At 36.9% G+C, this 21,117-nt stretch overlaps 1 protein-coding gene across 3 annotated transcripts in view; it reads left to right on the top strand.

Annotated features, from left to right (window-relative positions):
• The window catches only part of TMEM68 (transmembrane protein 68), a 41,610-nt gene extending 35,868 nt beyond the window's left edge, over positions 1-5,742 (top strand). For all 3 annotated transcript variants that reach the window (XM_066266138.1, XM_066266135.1, XM_066266136.1), the window contains one exon: positions 4,197-5,742. In XM_066266138.1, coding sequence (XP_066122235.1) covers positions 4,197-4,301 — 105 coding nt within the window. In that variant the 3' untranslated portion in view covers positions 4,302-5,742. The remainder of the gene's footprint in view (positions 1-4,196) is intronic.
• The last annotated feature ends 15,375 nt before the right edge of the window (positions 5,743-21,117 follow it).

Raw genomic sequence — 21,117 nt, 5'->3', positions numbered from 1 at the left:
TTATTTATGTCTTCATTAATTTCAGCAATGTTTTATAGTTTTCAATATATAGGGCTTTATCTTTAGTTTATTCCTAAATACCAGTATTTTACTCTTTTTAATGCTATTGTAGCTGGGGTTGTTGTTTTTTTTCAGTTTCTTTTTCAGATTGTTAATTGCTGGTGTATAGAAGCACAACTAATTTTTGTGTGTTGATTTTATATCCTGCTACTTTACTGAATTTATTAGTGCTAACTGTTCTTTATGAAATCGTTGGGCTTTTCTACATATAAAATCATATAACCTGTGAGCAAAGATAATTTCACTTCTTTTTCATGTATAGTCTGGTTTAATCTTCACCCTAACCTTCTAGGTAGCCCTTATTATCACTATTTTACACATGAGAAAAGTGGATGGTTTTAACAGCTTTGCTGGGTTATGCTGCAGTAAAAGCCATTTAATTTCAGAAGGTTACACAATAAAGCTTACTTGTTCATGTTTTGTTTCCCTGGATGTCCATATCTTCTTTATCTGGGGTTCGGGCTGAAAGAACCACATATGGGATGTTGCTATTTGCATAGCAAATGGAAAAGATTAGGAGTGGAACCATGAGATAGCCCTTAAAGCTTCTGTTTGGAACTGATTCCCACACTCCCACTGAGCTGAAGCAGTCACGTGGCCACACTCGACTCTAGTGGAGCAAGACTTATGTTCCTTCCACAGATATGGCCCACAACAGAGGGAAGAAATGAATGATTCTAATACACTGTAGTATACTGGGACTCAGCAAGGCCAGACACTTAGAAAAGGATGTGCAGCTGAACCAGTTACAATATTACATTAGATGAGATGATTTAAATCAAGCAGCTACTACATAGGAAGTCTCACAAACGTACCATTAATGATAATTTTGAACCTTGTCTATGAACTTGAACTTTATTCTTAGAAAACTTACCTTACATTTTCTACTGGTTCATTAAGTACACTCCCAGTTTATTGCTCCTTTTTATCCTGAAAATAAAACCCTATGACACTGATTTTTAGGATCAGGACATGTTCTCTGCAAAGCATGACCCTTCTGTCATCCTGAAGCTGTGCCTTCCTGAGGTGGCTGCAGGAGCCCTGCACCAGACTGAGACCTCTGACGCTGTTCCTTTTGTTAACATAGCACCTGTCTTTGCTCCCCCCTAACAAGTACATTCTCCTTCAGGATATAACTGAATTCAGTTCTGTTCTTTTTAAATTTTTTCCTGGCTATCTACAATATTAGGATTTAAGTGGGTCAGAGTTAGTTGGGGACACTTTTTTACAGACACTGTCCTTTTTTTTTTTTTTTATAGTCATAATAGAAGGTCATGAAGAGAGAGGGGAAAAAAAATACCTGGCCTTATCAGAGATTTCTTCAAGATTTAAAATTGAAAAAATCCTACTCTCTTTCTTTTCTCAGTTAAGGAAAATATGTTACTGACAGTTAAATTCAGTGACTTGATTTTCTATATGAGGGTTTTTATATGAGAAAAATTTACTCTCTCTATTTAACTATATATGTAGTAAAACCTCACCTGTTCAAACTAAGTAAGAAAGGAAAGGCCTTTCTGGAGCATTGAAATATTTCGGTTATTATCTCTAGTTACTTCATGTACTTTATTATCAGCACTTCATGTAGCAGAAATAGTTTACTAAAGCATTGTTTAGCAGAATTTCTTGAGGGAATTTACTTAAATACTTAGTTGCCATATTCATATTTTTTACTGTAAGTTTTCATTATTGAACTAAAGTATACCTGAAATAAAGAATACTTGAATTTTCCTGTTGTGAATATATTGTTGTGATTTTCCAGTCTTTACTGTCATTATTATAATCATCAACTAGAAGATAGTGATCCATGGATTATCACAAATTCAAAGTGACTAGCATCTAAATTAACGTAGAAATGAAACCTCATTTTAAAAATGGGTTCTAGACTGTTTAGGCATTTGATTGTGGAGGATCATTCTGTAAACACTACAGCTAAATGAAAACACATGTAAAGCTGAAGAAGACACTTGGGATATTTAAAGTTTTCTCAGTCTTAGTTTCTCTGTTTTGTTTTTCATGCTTACAAAATCTGTTTCTGTTTCTCTCTCTCCATCCATTCTCATACTCACATCCACATATGCATATAAATACATATTTTTTTACACATATATGTTATATATACATGTATTATTTAGGTGGAAAGAAGATGGACAGAAGTGGATAGACTTGAGTGGTATTGGGGAGGTAATACTAATGGACGCTGCGGATGGATTGGCTATTGTGAATGAGAAGCTGTTGTTAGGATGACCCTTGGGTTTTGGCTTACTTAGCTAGATACATGGCAGTGTCATTTGCTGTAATAGGGAAAGGACAAAATGGGAAGGGAGAGAATGTTAGTTTAGTCTTAAAATAAGCAGGTTGTGTTTCAGGTAGCCTTTAAAGCAGTCAGTGGAAGTCATGTTGAACATTTCTATTTGAAACTATGTGGGCTAGAGATATAAATTTGGGAGTCATCAACAAATGGATGGTAATTATGGCTGTGGAAGTAGATAAGATTATGGAACCTTTGAAGAATAAGTCTGTGCCTGATTTGGGGTGGGGTTATAAATCCACAAAACGAGATTGAAAGGGAGCATCTTGAAAACTAGATGAAAACCTAGCTTTTCCTCACATATAAGTTACAGAAGCAAAATCAATGGTGATTGAGAGGTCAAGTAAGAGTAAAAGAATGTTTATTAGATTTAGTGACATAGAAGATCATCGGTGACCTTTGCAACAGTTGTGTTTCTTAATACCTAACACTGATATTTCTTTACCTCCAAATCCTTCCTTGACCTCTAAATTCATATTAAACAACATCTATACTTTTCACTTGGTATTTAACTATACCACCCAGTTTATGAACACATACCTGAAACACCAGCCAAATGCTAACTCACCATTCCTTGGACAGTTGTCTTCCTTTGATCTTTTTCCTCATGCTTCTCCCTTCATTGTAATTAAAATCTTACTGGTTCTTGGAGACTGACTAAATGGTGCCATGTTTATGTGTCCTTCTCTGGTCATTTCCCACCGAATAGGCTCACAGGTAAGTCTGAAATTCCAAATACTTTCTTTTCACATCGCAGATGATACATATCACAAATGATCTTACATTTTAATCACTTTCTACTTGATTATGCTTATTAAGTTATAAGCTCTTTGAGATTTGAGTCTTGTTTCACTGATATTATAGCTCCCAAAGCACCTAATTTTTTAATTAGTGAATACAGTTTTGAAAATATACTTCACAGAACACAACCTGTGTTAGTGAAGACATGGTTTCAATTTCATTTAATCCTTATAGTAACTGTGTGAAATTGCTTTCATTTTACAGATATTAAAATTTGTAGTTTAGGGAGGCATAGTTTGAAATACATTTATGGGCTAACATTAATAGATTATATTTAAAAAGAGAAGTTGTTCCAAGATTTGTAAAAAGAAGGCTTGTAGAAAGGTCAGCATCTAAAAGGAAGGTGCACGTGTGTGTATGTACTATGTATGTGCATAAAACATTGCTTTAGATAGCTAAAACTGTTTTCAAAGTAAAAATTTTTGTAAGTTTTTGTGAATTGAATGGGAAACAAATAGTCAGATATCTTGATAAATCCTAATTGACTTTTTCACTTTTATGACTTAGTTTAAATTCCTGTTAAACTGTCTAGAGATTTAGGTAAGAAACTAAAGCTTATCAGCTCATTCATTCATAGTTTTTTCTACTTTTCCTTTTTCATTGCCCGATAAAATGTTTTGATGTGTATGGGAATGAAAGAAAAATATACAGCAGCTTATTAATGGATGGAAAGGAGTGAAACTTCCATTTGTCTATAAGAAAATTTCTTGTTACTTTTTTTCTTTTAATTTTTTTTCTTTAGTTCTTTAAAAAGTGTTTATTGTATGCAAGGCATTGCTGTGCTCAGTGCTGGAGAAATACTAAGATGTATTGCTGGTGTAGAATACCCATGTGGATGATACCTTAATTCAAGCATAATAAAATAAATAGAAATATACTATAGGTGTACTGAGTAGGAAACTATTCATTCTAAAGAGAGGTGGATGCTAAATTAGGATTTTTTTTGAAAGTAGTAGTACATTAAAATCTTTGCAAATCTATATTGAGAACTAAAAGAATCATGGCTTCTCTTTTGTTTTCTTAATAGACGAAGAATGCTGTTCAAGCTTTGATTGATAAGCACCAAAGAATACCGGGAAACATTATGAGTGCTTTGTTAGAACGTTTTCATAAAAATCAAAAGATCCACTAGAACAATGTGTTCAACTGCTTATCTGTGGACCAGTCCACCAGAAATATCATGCCAGTCTGCAAAAGAGTTAACCACCCTGAGGTTATATGAAGATTACAGAACTTATTCTCAGGGTGATTTCTGCCTTAGCGGTCTCTGGAATAATTCTCATGTTTTAACCCATTCCCAAGTATAAAAAGATTGAAAACCATTGCACTAAAAGACAACTTAAAATATTCATATTAGTTTGTCTATAGTACTGTCTACTTCTTTTGTAGGATCTATAATTAGTATTTTTGTAAAAATCATGTTAATAAGCATCTTTTGCTGAACTTGGTTGAAATTGTATTGTAAATTGTTTTATTCAGTCATGTCAAATTTAAACAAGAACTCATTACATGCCTAATAATTCAGAAAATGATCATGTTCCTTTTTATAAATTTGTAGTAATATATGATAAACATATAGACTGAGTTAAGTTTATTAGTAACAGCAATATAGGTTAAACAGACATTCATAAATAATGTATCTACTGCGCTAAGTATATGTTAGACTGAGCTAAGTTTGCAAGATGGTATAACCTAAGGTTAGTATAGACACTTCAGTTAGAAAAAAAAATGCTTTTTTTTGCCTTTCATTCTTTCATGACCTTGGGCAAATCACATCATGTTTTTGTGCCACAATTTACTTTTTAAAAAACATGTTAATACTATGGTTAGGGATATTATTTTAAATTCTTTATATTTGCTGTAATTGATAACTATAGAATTGAAAATATAACTGAATTAATTAAACAATACCAAGATCTTTAGAAGTTTAATATATATATTTTGTCCATAGGATGTTTAAATTATTCCTTCAGGTATGATATCAAGTTACCAAGCACAAAGAAAAAGATGTACTGTTCAAATGAATGAAAAAGAAATTAGAAAAAGTAAAATTTCTAGTTGTTATATATAATGAGAATCTGTAAACAAACAATATAATATGTACTGTGCATTGTCAGCCCTAAAATATGGCATTAGTAGTGTAAAGTTAAAAATTACGGTAAGGTTAAAAGTCACTAGTATGTGCTGCATTTCATGTTAGAAGCTGATACTAGGCTGATGAAAGCAGAGTTAAGGAAAGCTCTGCTTTTGCTTAATATTATGGCTTATTCAGTTTGACTCTGCAACTGGTCAGATGGATGGTTATTATTTTAATAAAAACATACTTGAATGATGAATTTATTTGAACACAATGTTTTCTGAAAAATTAGTGGCTTTTGATTTGTTGTGTCCTTGAAATCTGAATTTCAAAAGTATTTAAACTGAATAGTACCAGAAATCAATGCAATATCTCCCTCTCCATTTTTAAGATATTAAATTACTTGGATTTTTGTATATATTTTTGTATAACAAGTGTATATGTATGTGTGATATGTGTAATGTATAAAACATTAAGAAAAATAAAAGTAATGATGAATTGCAATTCATTTTCTTGTTAAATTACATATGTGACATTTTCTTATTTCATTTTAAATTGAATTTATTGGGGTGACACTGGTTAACATAATTATACAAGTTTCAGGTGCCCAATTCTACAACACATCTCTGTACACCATATTGTGTGCTCACCCCCCCCCCCCCCAAAGTTAAGTCTTCATCCATCATTTATTCCCTCAGGTCCTCCTCAAACAGCCCTCCCCTTCCCGTGGGCAATCACCACACTGTTGTCTGTGTGCATGAGTTTTTTTCTCTTTGTCCATGTTTTTGTTCTGTCCCTCCCATCTCCCTCCTCCAACACATCCCCCCCCCCACCTGACAGCTGTCCGCCTGCTCTCTATGTATAAATCTGTTTTTATTTTGCTTGTTCATTTTGTTCATTAGATTCCACATATGAGTAAAATCTTATGCTATTGTCTTTCTCTGACTGGCTTATTTCACTTAGCATACCGACCTCCAGGTCCATCTATGCTGTCACAAAAGGTAAGATCTTTTTTTATGGCCATGTAGTTAGTATTCCATTGAATAAATGTACCACGGCCTTTTTATCCACTCCTCTACTGATGGTCACTGGGTTATTTCCAAATTTGGGTATTATAAATAAAGCTGCAGTGAATATTGGGGTGCATATGTCTTTTCAAGTTAGTACTTTGAATTTCTTAGTATAAATTTCTGGAAGTGGAATCAGTGTGTCAAAAGGCAGTTTCATTTTTCACTTTTTGAGATAACTCCATACTGCTTTCCACAGTGGCTACACCAGTCTGCATTTCCACCAACAGTGCATGAGAGTTCCTTTTCTCCACACCCTTGCCAGCACTAGTTTGAATTGATTTATTGATGATAGTAATCTGATAGGTATGAGGTGATGTCTCATTGTGGTTTTAACTTGCATTTCTTTGATTAGTGATGTTGAGCATCTTTTCATTTGTCTTTTGGCCATCTGTATGTCCTCTTTAGAAAAGTATCTATTCAATCTTTTGCTCATTTTTTTAATGGTATTTTTTTGTGTGTGTGTTGAGTTTATTAAAAACTTTGGATATTAATCCCTTATCAGATATCTCCATCTGATATTCTTCCATTCAGTGAGCTGTCTTTTCTCCCATTCAGTGTGGTGTCTTTTCTTGATGGTTTCCTTTGCTATGCAAAAATTTTACTTTTGTTTGATGTAGTCCCATTTGTTCATCTTTTCTCTTGTTTCCCTTGCCTGAGTAGATATATCTCAAAAAATATAGCTACAAGAAATGTCTGAGATTTTACTGCCTATGTTTTTTGTTTTGTTTTGTTTTTTTTGAGAGAGATGGTAAGAGAGAGAGATGAGAAGGCTCAACTTGTGGTTGTGTAATGTTAATTGTTCATTGATTGCTTTTTATACGTGCCTTGACTTGGGGGCTCAAGCAGAGCCAGTGAACCCTTGCTCAAGTCAGAGACCTTGGGTTTCAATCCAGCAACCTTTGACCTTAGGATTGTGTCAGTGACTTCCCGTTCAAGCTGATAACCTCGAGTTTTCAAACCTGGGACTTCAGTGTCCCCGGTTGACATTCTATCTACTGTGCCACCATGGGTCAGGTGCTGCCTGTGTTTGCTTCTAGGATTTTTATAGTTTCATGTCTAATATTTGAGTCTTCAGTTTATTTTGAGTTATTGTGTATGATGTAAGAAGGTGGTCTAGTTTTATTTATTTACTTTTGCATATATCTGTCCAATTTTCCCAACACCATTTATTAAATAGACTGCCTTTACCCCTTTGTACATTTTTGGCTCTTTTTTCAAATATTAATTGACCATAAAGGAATGGGTTGATTTCTGGGCTTTCTATTCTGTTACATTGATCTGTATGTCTATTTTTATGCCTGTACCATGCTGTTTTGGTTACTGTGGCTTTGTAGTATAGTTTGATACAGGGTAGCGTGATTCCTCCAACTTTGTTTTTCTTTCTCAACATTGCTAAGCTATTTGGGTTTTTTTATGATTACATATAAATTTTTGGAACATTTCTTCTGGTTCTGTGAAATATACCATTGGTATCTTGATAGTAATTACATTGAATCTATAGCTTTGGGTAATATGGACATTTTTATTTTCTTATTTTAAACTGATTTATTTCTCACCTACAGTCATTTGTGGATCTCAGCCACTTTTTTTTCTTTTATTTTTTTTTAAGGGAAAGAAAGAGGGAGGAACAGACAGGGACAGACAGACAAGAAGGGAGAGAGATGAGAAACATCAGCTCTTCATTGTGGCACCTTAGTTGTCTCATATGTGCCTTGACTGGAAGGCTTCAGCCAAGCCAGTGACCCCTTGCTCAAGCCAGCAACTTTGGGCTCAAGCCAGCGACCTTGGGCTTCAAGCCAGTGACCTTTGGGCTCAAGGTAGTGAACATGGGGTCATGGCTATGATCCCATGCTCAAACCAGGGATCCTGTGCTCATGCTGGTGAGCCTGCTCTCGAATCGGATCACCCTGCACTCAAGCTGGTGACCTCGGGGTTACGAACGCAGATGCTCAAGTGTCCCAGACCAACGTTCTATGCACTGTGCCAATGCCTGGTCAGGCAATAAATCTTACTTTTTAATGTTATAAATACTTTAATTTCAATAAAGAGTCAATTAGTGATTATTTGTAGCTTTTGCCCCCTTTTATCAGTGTGCAGTATTTGTTTAAAATCCATGTATAATTCTAAAATGAATAAATAAATCATAAAATGAATGAGATAATGTTTTTGAGTAAATTATTGGGTTTTAAAAACAAGAAAACAGAATTCACTGATAATACAGCCAAAGTGTTTTTATTATTTTTTTTACAGCAGTTAAGTTTTACTGCTTTATTTAAAATCTTTTTTCATTCTCTGTTACTCGGACTAATAGGAAAGCTCTCTGTCCTGTTTAATATAAGATCTTTATCATGGCTCTTTCAATCTAAACCCTATTTAGAAGAATGAGGGAATATGACTAAATATAGAAATAGAAGTAATAACGGAAAAGAGATGTTCTTGACCTTTTTTGAAGGGAGTGTTCACAAGTTAGAATCTGATGAAAGCTAGGACTCTCCAGAAGCATGAACATCGCACACTTTTATGGGAAATCTTTCATACTTTAAAAAATCTCTCATTTTGACACAATTTCAGATTAATAAAAGAGCAGGAACAGTGCACAGTACTCCCAAATACTCTGCACACGATTTTTATGGCACATTTATTTTATTCTCTTTGAGCACCTCTTGTCCTATCTCTCTCCACATCCCTCTGTTTTTTTTCTTCTGAATCACCTATTACTATATTGCAGATAACATGACCATTACCTTTACCTTAAACTCTAAGGCCATTCATTAATAGTACCACAAAAAGAAAAAATAAAAATCAGGAAATTTGTCATTCATATAATAGTATCATCTGATCTAAAAACTGGATTCAAATTTCAGTTATTTCAATAATATCCTGTATATTAATTTCTCTTCTTGATTCATGATTTATAGCAAGATCATACATTGCATTTAGTTTTCCTATCTCTGTAGTCACCTTTAATCTGAATGATTTCTCAACCCTTCTTTGTCTTTAATGATACTGACATTTTTGTTTTGTAGAGACAGACTATTTGTTTTGTAGATAACCCTTCAATTTACTCTGATATTTCATAATGATTTGGTTCAGATTATGCATTCTATCAGAAACACTACATAAACAATGCTGTGCTCTTCCTAGTGTGTTACATCAGGAGGCCCATAATCTTGTTTTGTGTTGTTAGTAATGGTAGTAACTGATTACTTGATTGAAATGGCACCCACCAGGTTTCTGCTCTGTTATTTTTTCTCTTTGTAATAGATGTTTATTGAGAGATACTTTGAGACCATGTAAATATTTGTTTCTAAACAAATCCACTGCTTTAGGATCTCTTGACTTGACTATTGCCTGAATAAATTAATACTCTGAGTGTGACTTTCTTTTTTTTAAAAAATCCATTGATTTGAGAGGAGAGAGAGAGAGAGGGAGGAAGGAGAGAGAGAGAGAGAGAGAGAAAGAGAGAAGCATAAACTCATTCTTCCATTTAGTTGTTCCATTTAGTTGTGCACTCATTGATTGCTTCTCTCACGTTGCCTGACTGGGGATTGAACTTGCGACCTTAGTGCACCAGGACATTTTATCTACTGAGCTACTTGACCAAAAGTGTAATAGAAAACTATTCTACATTTATTAATTGGCATTCTGCTATAGAAAAGAATTTTCCAACCCCCCCCCCCCATTTATTATCAGTTTGAGCTTTAAAATTCATGTTTTATTCAAAGGATTATGCATATACTTTTAAGTAATTTAAATATAAAACCCTCTGAAATTTAACATTTGTGAACTATTGATATAATAGCTGTTTACAAGGTTAGGTGGGTGAGCTTTTGTATTTGTGTGTATGATTACTGTTTTTAAAATGTAGTTTTGTTACTTTTTATTGTGGTAAAATAACATAACAAAATTGACCATGTTAGCTCTTTTTAAATATACAACTTACTGGCATTACATATGTTGGTCAAATAAGTTTGTAAATATGATGTATATGTTTGCTCGCTTATAGTTTTTGCATTGGGTATGGAGGACATGCTGTAAGCAGGCAGGGTCGTTATAGCCTAAGGCTTAGTTTTAAGACTAAGCTTTTCCCCACACCCTTGACTATTGCATGATGTGCGGTGGTGCACTCTCATGAGGAATCCCATTATGCCTAAGATAAGTGGCTTTGTATCAGAGACTTCCTTGTTTGTATATTGGATTAAAGGTTTTGATTTCTACACTATAAAATGGGCCAGAGGAGCCCATTCTAGAGGAGAGCAGAGAAAGGCCTTGGGGAGGAGAGGAGAAGCTGCCAAGATGGTGGAGTGCTGAAGAAGAAGCCAGTTTGTGCAGAGAGAAGATGTAAAGCCAGTAGCCACGGCCACCATCACAGCTGCCTGGCCTGTGCAGGTTCACATTGGATTTGGACAGATGGTAATGAAACAATGGAGTCAAGAACTGGTGGGCCATTACTTTTTAATCCTAGCTTGCACCCAGCAGGCAAGAAATACACACAGTGGGAAAACACTTCCCTTTCCATTCAGGGATCCCAAAGCCACTGGCTTATCCGAGTTTCCTAGAATTAAAGGTATCTACCTCACCAGCCGTATTCACCTCTGTTCCTCATCTCCTCTCTGCACAAACTGGCTTCTCCCTCAGCACTCTGCCATCTTGGCTGCTTCACCTCTCCTCCACATGGCCTTTCTCTGCTCTCCTCTCTAATGCTTATCTCATGAACTGAGAGAGAGCAAGCTCTCGGTCTGCCCCATTTTATAGTATAGAAATCCAAACCTTTAATCCAATATACAAACAAGGAAGTCTCCAATACAAAGTCAGTCATCTGAGGCATAATGGGATTACTCATAAGAGTGCACCACCCCTTTACAAGCAACAGTCAAGGGTGTGGGGAAAGTTTTAAAACTAAGCCTTAGGCCAGGGGTTCCCAAACTTTTTACACAGGGGGCCAGTTCACTGTCCCTCAGACCATTGGAGGGCCAGACTATAAAAAAAACTATGAACAAATCCCTATGCACACTGCACAGATCTTATTTTAAAGTAAAAAAAAAAAAAATGGGAACAAATACAATATTTAAAATAAAGAACAAGTAAATTTAAATCAACAAACTGACCAGTATTTCAGTGGGAACTATGCTCCTCTCACTGACCACCAATGAAAGAGGTGCCCCTTCCGGAAGTGCGGCGGGGGCCGGATAAATGGCCTCAGGGGGCTGCATGTGGCCCGCGGGCCATAGTTTGGGGACCCCTGCCTTAGGCTATAAGAATCCTGCCTGCCCACAGCCTGTCTCCCAAACCCAATGCAAACTATAAGCGAGCAAACACATATATCATATTTGCAAATTTATTTGACCCACAGAAGGAGATGGGGAACAGAGGTGAATAAGGCTGGTGAGGTTAGAAACCTTTGATTCTAGGAAACTCGGATAAGTCAGTGGCTTTGGGAGCCCTGAATGGAAAGGGAAGTGTTTTCCCACTGTGTGTATTTCTTGCCCGCCGGGTGCAAGCTAGGATTAAAAGGTAATGGCCCACCAGTTCTTGACTTCATTGTTTCATTACCATCTGTCCAAGTCAAATGCGAACCTGCATGGGCCAGGTGGCTGTGATGGTGGCCGCGGCAACTGGCTTTACAACATACATTTGCAATATTGTAGAAGCATGACCCCTATTCATTTCTAGAACTTTTTTATTCCAAATAGAAACTCTATTTATTCAACAACAGTTCCCATTCACCACCCACCAGCCCCTGGCAACCACCATTCTACTTTCTGTCTGAATTTACCTGTTCTAACCAGAATCATACAAATATTTGTCCTTTTGTGTCTGCCTTGTTTCACTTAGCATAATTATTTAATGTCTTTTCAGGGACCAAACGACACAGTTCCAATGACAATTCTTTAATTCTCTGATAGCAACTGGGTGTCTTACAATTCTTTTCAATTCTAACACTAAGTACTGGAGTTACCACAGGCCCTACAGGGTAAGGAGCATCAATGCCCACCAGACAGCCCTATTCAGATGCTAGTTGCAAATGGGACACCCAGGCTATTCCCACCTCTGCCTAGCCTACTACAAATTTGGAAGTTTCCATGACATCTCCCTACCCAACCCCTATTGGATAGTTCAATAGAACAACTCATAAAACTCAGGAAAGTGCTATACTTAGAGTTTTGTTATAAATACTACAACTCAGGAACAAGGAAATGGAAGAGGATAAAGTATGGGAGTATATAGAGCACAGCTTCCACATCTTTTTTAGGTGCACATCAAGGTGTTCAACATAGAAGCTCCTCCAAACCTCCTTGTAGCATGATTTATTGAATCATTGGCCACTGGTGATCGAACTTAATCTCTAGTTCCCCATACCCCATTGAGTCATCTCATTAGCATACTGGAGACACTCAGGTAAATTTAAAGCTTTAGGAACTCAGTGCCAAGAATTGGTAACAAAGGCCAAATATATGCAGGAGTGGGCAAAAGTAGGTTTACAGTTGTAACATTCTTTTGAGTTAATAAAGCTATTGTAATAATCATAACCTGCATGTCTTTTTCCATACAAATAACTGTAAACCTAGGTTTGTCCACCTATGTATATATAATCTACCATAATAATGTCTTTAAGGTTCATTGATGTGTCAGAATTTCATTCCTTCTTAAGGCTGAAAAATATTCCATTATATGTATATACTACATTTCCTTTCAAGTATTCATATATTATAGACATTTGGATTTTTTCTATTCTTTATGGCTATTGTAAATAATATTGTGAACACTGGTATAAAAGTATTTGTTTGAGCCTGACCAGGTGGTGGTGCAATGGATAGAGCTTCAGCCTGGAACACAGAGGACCCAGGTTTGAAACCCTGAGGTCACCGGCTTGAGCACGGGCTCATCTGGTTTGAGTATGGTCTCACCAGCTTGAGCGCAGGGTCACTGGCTTGAGCGTGGGATCATAGACATGGCCCCATGGTCACTGGCTTGAGAACAAAGGTCACTGGCTTGAGCAAGGGGTCACTCACTCTGCTGTAGCCCCTTGGTCAAGGCACAAATGAGAAATCAATCAATGAACAACTAAGGAGCCACAAAGAAGAATTGATGCTTTTCATCTCTCTCCCTTTCTGTCTCTCTGTTCCTATCTGTCCTTCTCTCTGTCTCTGTCTCTGTCACACACACAAAAAATATTTGTTTGAGTCCTTGCTTTTAATTCTTTTGAGTATCTGTCTATGAGTGGAACTGCCAAACTGTTTTCCACAGAGACCACCATTTTACATTCCCATTTGTAATTTCCCAGGGTTCCAATTCCTCAAATTTTGGTGAGATCTAATATATCAATTTTTAATTTTTTTAGAATGCTTTTTTTTTTCAGATTTTACTTATTCATTTTTATAGAGAGAGGAGAGAGAGAAAAAAAGTGAAAGAGAGAGAAAGAGAGGAGGAGCAGGAAGTATCAACTCCCATATGTGCCTTGACCAGGTAAGCCCAGGGTTTTGAGCTGGTGATCTCAGTGTCCAGATCGATGCTTTATCGACTACACCACCACCAGGTCAGCCAGTTATTTCCTTTTGTTGTTTGTGCTTTCAGTAGCAAGAAATCATTGCCAAACCAATATCATGTAATATGTTTTCTATTAAAAGTTTTAAAAATTTAGTTTTTAAGTCTGATCCATTTTGAATTATTTTTTGTATCTAGTTTAAAGTAAGGGTTCAATTTCATTCTTTTGCCTGTGTATGTCTGGTTTTCCCATAACTGTTTGCTGAAAAGATGGCCCTTTCCATTGTATGGTTTTGGCACCCTCATCAGAAATCAACTGACCCTAAACATAAAAGTTTATTTCTGGCCCACTTTATTCCATTGGTCTACATGTCTGCCAGTGTGCCAGTATCACATCATTTTGATTACTATAACTTTTTAGTAACTTTGAAATACTGAAGTGTGAGTTCTCTGGCTTAGTTCTTCTCTTTAAAGAAATCTTTAAGCCATGTGGAGTCTTTTTGAGATTCTTTATGAAATTCAAGATGGGTTTCCCTATTTATGAGAAAAAAACAACCTAGGGATTTTGTCAGAGATTGCATGGAATCTGTTGATTGTTTGTGAAGTATTGTCATCTTAATAATATTAAGTATATGATCCATGTATTACTATCATCCTAGATTTCTTTGAGCAATGTTTCATAGTTTTAAATGTACGTGTATATACATCTTTTGCATCTTTGGCTAAATTTAACCTTAAGTATTTTATCTTTTAAGTGGAATTATTTCCTTAATTTCCTTTTCAATTGTTCATTGTTAGTGTACAGAAAAAGAAAAGGTTTTCTGTGTTAATTTTGTATTGGTAACTGCTGAATTTATATATTAGCTCTATTAAGTTTTTTGGTGAAATCTTTGAGTTTTACGTATATAACATGTCCTCTGTGGACAGAGGTAGTTTTACCTCCTCCTTTTCAATTTGGATATCTTTTCTTTCTTTCTTTCTTTCTTTCTTTCTTTCTTTCTTTCTTTCTTTCTTTCTTCCTTCCTTCCTTCCTTCCTTTCTTTTTTTTTTTTTTTTTTTTTTTTTTTGCCTAATCACTCTGGGTAGATCTCTTGACATTATGTTGAATAGCTGTGGAAAGTGTGCATTGCTGTCTTTGTATTATTTTTCATGTTTAGAGATGTTGCCTATTTGCGTTAATGTGACCAAAAGAATAGATGTCAATTTATATATCTCTTCGATGTTGCACATATTGACTTCTGCACATCGGGATGATTTGTGGTATTAGGGTTATTTGTCACTATAGGTGGTTTTATGGTATTATTTTAGATTATAAATCAACACCTATGAAACGTTTCTCTGTCTTGGTCATATAATTTAATTTAACTGACAGCAGCTATTTACTTATCCTATTCTTACTTCTTCTGTATTATGTGCCATCCAGCAGTTTGAAAGTCAAATAATTTTCAGTCACATAGACCTGGAGATGGTTCTGGAAGTAGCATTGCTATAGCATTAATATGCCTTCTGTTGAAGTTCATCCCCTTGGGCTCCACGCCAACAGAAGGCCTATTAAATTCACTATATGGGACAAAGTGGGCCAGAAGAAGTTCGGTGGACTGAGAGACAGCTATCACATCCAAGCCCGTGTACCATTATAATGTTTGTTGTAACTTCGAGAAGTACTTAAAAGAATGTGTCTAACTGGCATAGAGATCTGGTACAAGTGTGTGAAAACGTCCCATTGTGTTGTGTTACAACAAAAGAGATATTAAGGACAGGAAAATTAAGGACAAATCAAGTATCTTCAGTACTTCAACATTTCTGCCGAAAGTAAAATTTTGAGATTGTTATGGAAAGTAAAATAAGCCAGGCAGAGAAAGACAGATACCATATGATTTCACTTATATCCAGTGAACACAATAAACTGAGGAACAAAATAGAAACAGAGGCAGGGTCACAGTAAACAGATGGATAGGTGTCAGAGGGAAGGGGAAAAAGGGGACTGGATTAAAGAAGGTGAAGGGATTAGCCAAAATCATGTATACATAGCACATCTATACAGACAACAATAGACAGAAGGAAAGGGAGAGGGAGATGGAGGAAGGGGGAAAAAGGAGGGTGAAATGGAGGTGGAAAGAGACTTTGCATGGGGCATGTAGAGGGTGTTATATTGAGTGGGACACTTGAAGCCATGTCAACATAATAATTTTTTTTTAAAGTAACTACAGCTTTCAAAAGCCTTTCCTTTGTCTTGCTAGAAAACTAATTGGAGACCCTAACTTGGAGTTTGTCGCCATGCCTGCTCTTGTTCCACCAGAGGTTGTCATGGAACCGGCCTTGGCAGCACAGTATGAGCATGATCTAGAGCAGGAGTCCCCAAACGTTTTACATAGGGGGCCAGTTCACTGTTCCTCTGGCCCATTGGAGGGCCAGACTTTAAAATAACTATGAACAAATCCCTATGCACACTGCACATATCTTATTTTAAAGTAAAAAAACAAAACAGGAACAAATACAATATTTAAAGTAAAGAACAAGTAAATTTAAATCAATAAACTGACCAGTATTTCAATGGGAACTACGGGCCTGCTTTTGGCTAATGAGAAGGCCAATGTCTGGTTCCATATTTGTCACTGCCAGATGTAACAAGTGATGTGACGTGCTTCCGGAGCCGTGAGGCGTGCATCCCACGTCACTGGAAGTAGTACTGTATGTGAGCGATGCCATGCTTTGCGTCTCTCACTGACTACCAGTGAAAGAGGTACCCCTTCCGGAAGTGTGGCGGGGGCCGGATAAATGGCCTCAGGGGGCCGCATGTGGCCTGCGGGCCGTAGTTTGGGGACCCCTGATCTAGAGGTTGTTCAGACCAGTGTTTCCCCAATGACAGTCTATGGGAAAGGGCAGATGGAATCCAGCGTCAGAAGTCTGATTTTATAGGCAACTGTCCTGTGATGTCAGTGGTGCAGCGTGTTTGCCATTTTATTATACAGCTAAGCAAAACCTGTGCTTGATCTTTGGGATGCTGAAAGATATTAATGGGCTTTGGAGTGAATAAGGCAGTTAAAAAATATCTTCAGTTTTTGGACCCGCACATTTAGCTATTTTGGCAACATAGTTATTTTCCATATTGATTTTCAAGTATAAGACTGCTGCAGTGGCATCATAACATTCAGTATGAATCCTTGTTTGTTACTGTTATTCCCATTCCTTTTCCTTTAGAATCAGAATAAAGTTGTATTTCAAATTTTAAAAAAAGTTAAATACTAGCCCTGACTAGTTGGCTCAGTGGTAGAGCATCGACTGGGCTTGTGGAAGTCCCAGTTTGATTTCCAGAGGGCACACAGGAGAAGCAACCATCTGCTTTCCCCACTTCTCTCACTCTCTCCTCTGCCTCCCTCCCTCTCTCTCTCTCTCTCTTTCTCTCTTGTTCTTTCCCTCCTGTAGACATGGCTCAATTGGTTTTAGTGCATCAGCACTGGGCGCTGAGGATGGCTCCATGGAGCCTTACCTCAGGCACTAAAAATAGCTCAGTTGCGAACATGGGCCCCAGATAGGCAGAGCATCAGTCTCAGACAGGGGTTGCGGGGTGGATCCCAGTGGGAGTGCCTGTGAGAGTCTGTCTCTCTATCTCCTCTCCTGTCAATTAAGAAAAAAGTCAAATACTCATTACTTGTTCAGAACTTTTCTTCAAACATTACACTACATTTAATGTTATTCTTTCATTTAGGACTATTGTTTTATAGGTACTACAGAACACTTTAATCAACCTAGTATGCAAAATCTAGTTCCAAGCAGAAACTCTTACCTTTAAAAATTGGCTGTCTATAAATTACTTCTGCAAATCAAAATGAACTAAACTAAACCTGATAGCTGTAAATAGGAAGATACTATTTTCTCAGAAAGTTATATGTTACTCTTTGCCTGTCCTTAAAAAGTTCTCTAACACGGCCCTGGCCGGTTGGCTCAGCGGTAGAGCGTCGGCCTGGCGTGCGGGGGACCCGGGTTCGATTCCCGGCCAGGGCACATAGGAGAAGCGCCCATTTGCTTCTCCACCCCCCACCCCCTCCTTCCTCTCTGTCTCTCTCTTCCCCTCCAAGGCTCCATTGGAGCAAAGATGGCCTGGGCGCTGGGGATGGCTCCTTGGCCTCTGCCCCAGGCGCTAGAGTGGCTCTGGTCGCCACAGAGCGACGCCCCGGAGGGGCAGAGCATCGCCCCCTGGTGGGCAGAGTGTCGTCCCTGGTGGGCGTGCCGGGTGGATCCCGGTCGGGCGCATGCGGGAGTCTGTCTGACTGTCTCTCCCCGTTTCCAGCTTCAGAAAATTAAAAAAAAAAAAAAAAAAAAAAAGTTCTCTAACACAAAGCTGTCTTTGGCTTCCAGATCAATAAAGAAAGAAAAAGTATTCTCAACACACACACACACATACACACATAAATATATATATGTATACATGTGTGTGTATATATATATTTGTATATATTTTATAGGCAACTGTCCTGTGATGTCAGTGGTGCAGCGTGGGCTTTGGAGTGAATATATATATATTTGTATATACACACACATATATACATACACACATACATATACACACATACATATATATATGTATACACGTGTGTATATATATATATGTACACACACACACACACACACACACATATATATATACACTGTATAAAGCTCCATAATTCTCTGCCATTGAAATTGGGCTCAATCCTGGTATCTATAATATTAAATTGTCAAAGCAAAAGCATACTCTCAGTTTTTAAAATTCCAATTTTTATAAAAATCAAAGTAGAACATATGCTAAATAAAACTTATAATAAAAAGTAGCTGTCCTCTGTCCTTCATTTTCCCATCCCCCCCTCCAGAAAAACACTTTCAATTCTAGCTGCTTCTGGTAATTGCCTCTAAATAACATGCACCACTACTTCTATACTTATCTACTGATTTTTCCACTGATTTCCTACTAAGAAAGCTAGTGATTTAGTTCATTTACATCCACTATCCCCTGTACCTATCCTCTACCCATTCTTCCAATTGAGTTATCACAATTTGGGGTAAGCTAGTATTCAGTGTTATTACAGCTATGCAAATATGTTTACAACTGAGCCATTTGGTGTACTATGATTAAATTTCCTTTCCTGAATAGCCTTCTCCATTCCTGTCAAATTGGTAATTATCTCATTTTTCATTTGGTTACTTTTCTTTGGGCTATAATAGTTCTTTCCCAAAATTTTCTACAAAGCTGTAAAAACAGTCAAAACAGCATTTATACTCAAGTCCATCTCTCGTTTTTATTTGCTTCACTCTGTTCTTGGTGTTAACTCTGCTGGAGCTTTCAGTACATCTGCTGCAACCTGGCATAGTTTCTCTAACCCTGCTGTGTCACTCAGGAATTCCTTTGAGTTTTCTCCTTTGGGTCCCTGCTTCCTGTATCCCAGTCTTCCTTTTCCTTGGCTTATGTTCACTTCTGGTGAGACAGGTTCTCTAGTAGTTTCTTGAGAAATGTTGAATGAGAGATACATGTTTTAGGTTTTGAGCAGCTTCATTAATTGTTTGGTAAATTACCTGGCATAAAATTATATAGTGGAAATCATCAAAATTTCTAAAACATATTATATTATCTTTTTGTATCTATTGTTGTTCATATAAGGTATTTGATGCCATTTTGATTGTGAATGATTTACATGGCATCTGTTTTTCTCTCTGGTAGTGTCATTTTACCTCACCTCCTGAAATTCTTTTGATATTTGTTTAGTTTTTCATCCTTTCAGCTAGGTATTTGATGGGATCTTTTAATTTGAAATTTTATATATTTGACTTTTAAGAAAGTATATTTCTGTTTTTGTTTTCAGGTCTTTTAATTTCTTATTTTAAAATATATTGTTTGTCCAAAAGTATCTATAATGTATATGTAAATTATCCTGTAATGTTTCTTTCTTGTAATGTTTTGTCAGATTTTTATATCATTTATATGGCACTCATAAAATTGATTAAAAAGGAGCTTTTTTAGACTCTTCAAAAATTTCTATAATGTTGATATTTCTTAAACAAATGGAAGAATTTACCAATGAGACCATCAAGTCTTAGAATTTTCTTTGTGAAAAGATTTTTACTTATAAATTCATTTACTGTGATAGATACACTTTTTCTTCTTGGTAAGATTTTCTATTTCTTCTTAATAAGTTTTGATAAGTTATGTTGATATAGAATATGTCTACTTCCTTAAAATTTCATAGTATTGTCAGGAAGTTGTTCATAATATCTTGTAGGATTTTCATTCTTGCTATTGATAATTTGTACTTTCTCACTTTCCTTTTGTGTCTCTAAATCTTTTTGTCTCTCCAATTCCTCTGTTTGTTTCTTTTTCTCTTTTTGCCTTGGTACTATAGAACAGGCTTATCAAGCTTCTTGTGTAAAGGTGGCCCTTCCACAATAAATATTTTTGAAGTTGTAGACTACAAACTGCCGTATCTAATGTAGTGAGGTTTCAAAGTATGTAAATTGATTAGTTGCTTGTTTATTCATTTAAAAATATTTAATCAGCAGATAGTGTTTTTTTTTTCTTTTTGACAGAGATAGAGTCAGAGAGAGGGACAGATAGGGACAGACAGGAAAGGAGAGAGATGAGAAGCATCAATTTCTCGTTGCAGCACCTTAGTTGTTCACTGATTGCTTTCTCATATGTGCCTTGACCAAGGGGCTCCCACAGAGTGAGTGACCCCTTGCTCAAGCCAGCAACGTTGGGCTCATGTCAGTGACCTTGGGCTTCAAGCCAGTGATCTTTGGGCTCAAGCCAGCAACCTTGGGCTCATGTCAGTGACCTTGGGCTTCAAGCCAGTGATCTTTGGGCTCAAGCCAGCAACGTTGGGCTCATGTCAGTGACCTTGGGCTTCAAGCCAGTGATCTTTGGGCTCAACCCGGCAACCTTGGGCTATGTCAGTGACCTTGGGCTTCAAGCCAGTGATCTTTGGGCTCAAGCCAGCAACCTTGGGCTCATGTCAGTGACCTTGGGCTTCAAGCCAGTGATCTTTGGGCTCAAGCCAGCAACGTTGGGCTCATGTCAGTGACCTTGGGCTTCAAGCCAATGATCTTTGGGCTCAAGCCAGCAACCTTTGGGCTCAAGCCAGTGACCATGGGTCAAAATATCTATGATCCCATGCTCAAGTCGGCAACCTCAGGTTCTCAAGCCTGGGTCCTCAGCATCCCAGGCTGACACTATTCACTGAACCACCACCTGGTCAGGCTCAGCAGGTAGTTTTGAAATATTCTTTATGTGCCCAAGCATTGTTATATTCCAGGAATCAGAAAACTTTTTCTGTGAAAACCAGATA

The sequence above is a fragment of the Saccopteryx bilineata genome, chromosome 3, assembly GCF_036850765.1.
Source record: "Saccopteryx bilineata isolate mSacBil1 chromosome 3, mSacBil1_pri_phased_curated, whole genome shotgun sequence".
Classification (NCBI taxonomy): Eukaryota; Metazoa; Chordata; class Mammalia; order Chiroptera; family Emballonuridae; genus Saccopteryx; species Saccopteryx bilineata.
This window is presented reverse-complemented; position numbering and strand designations above follow the sequence as displayed.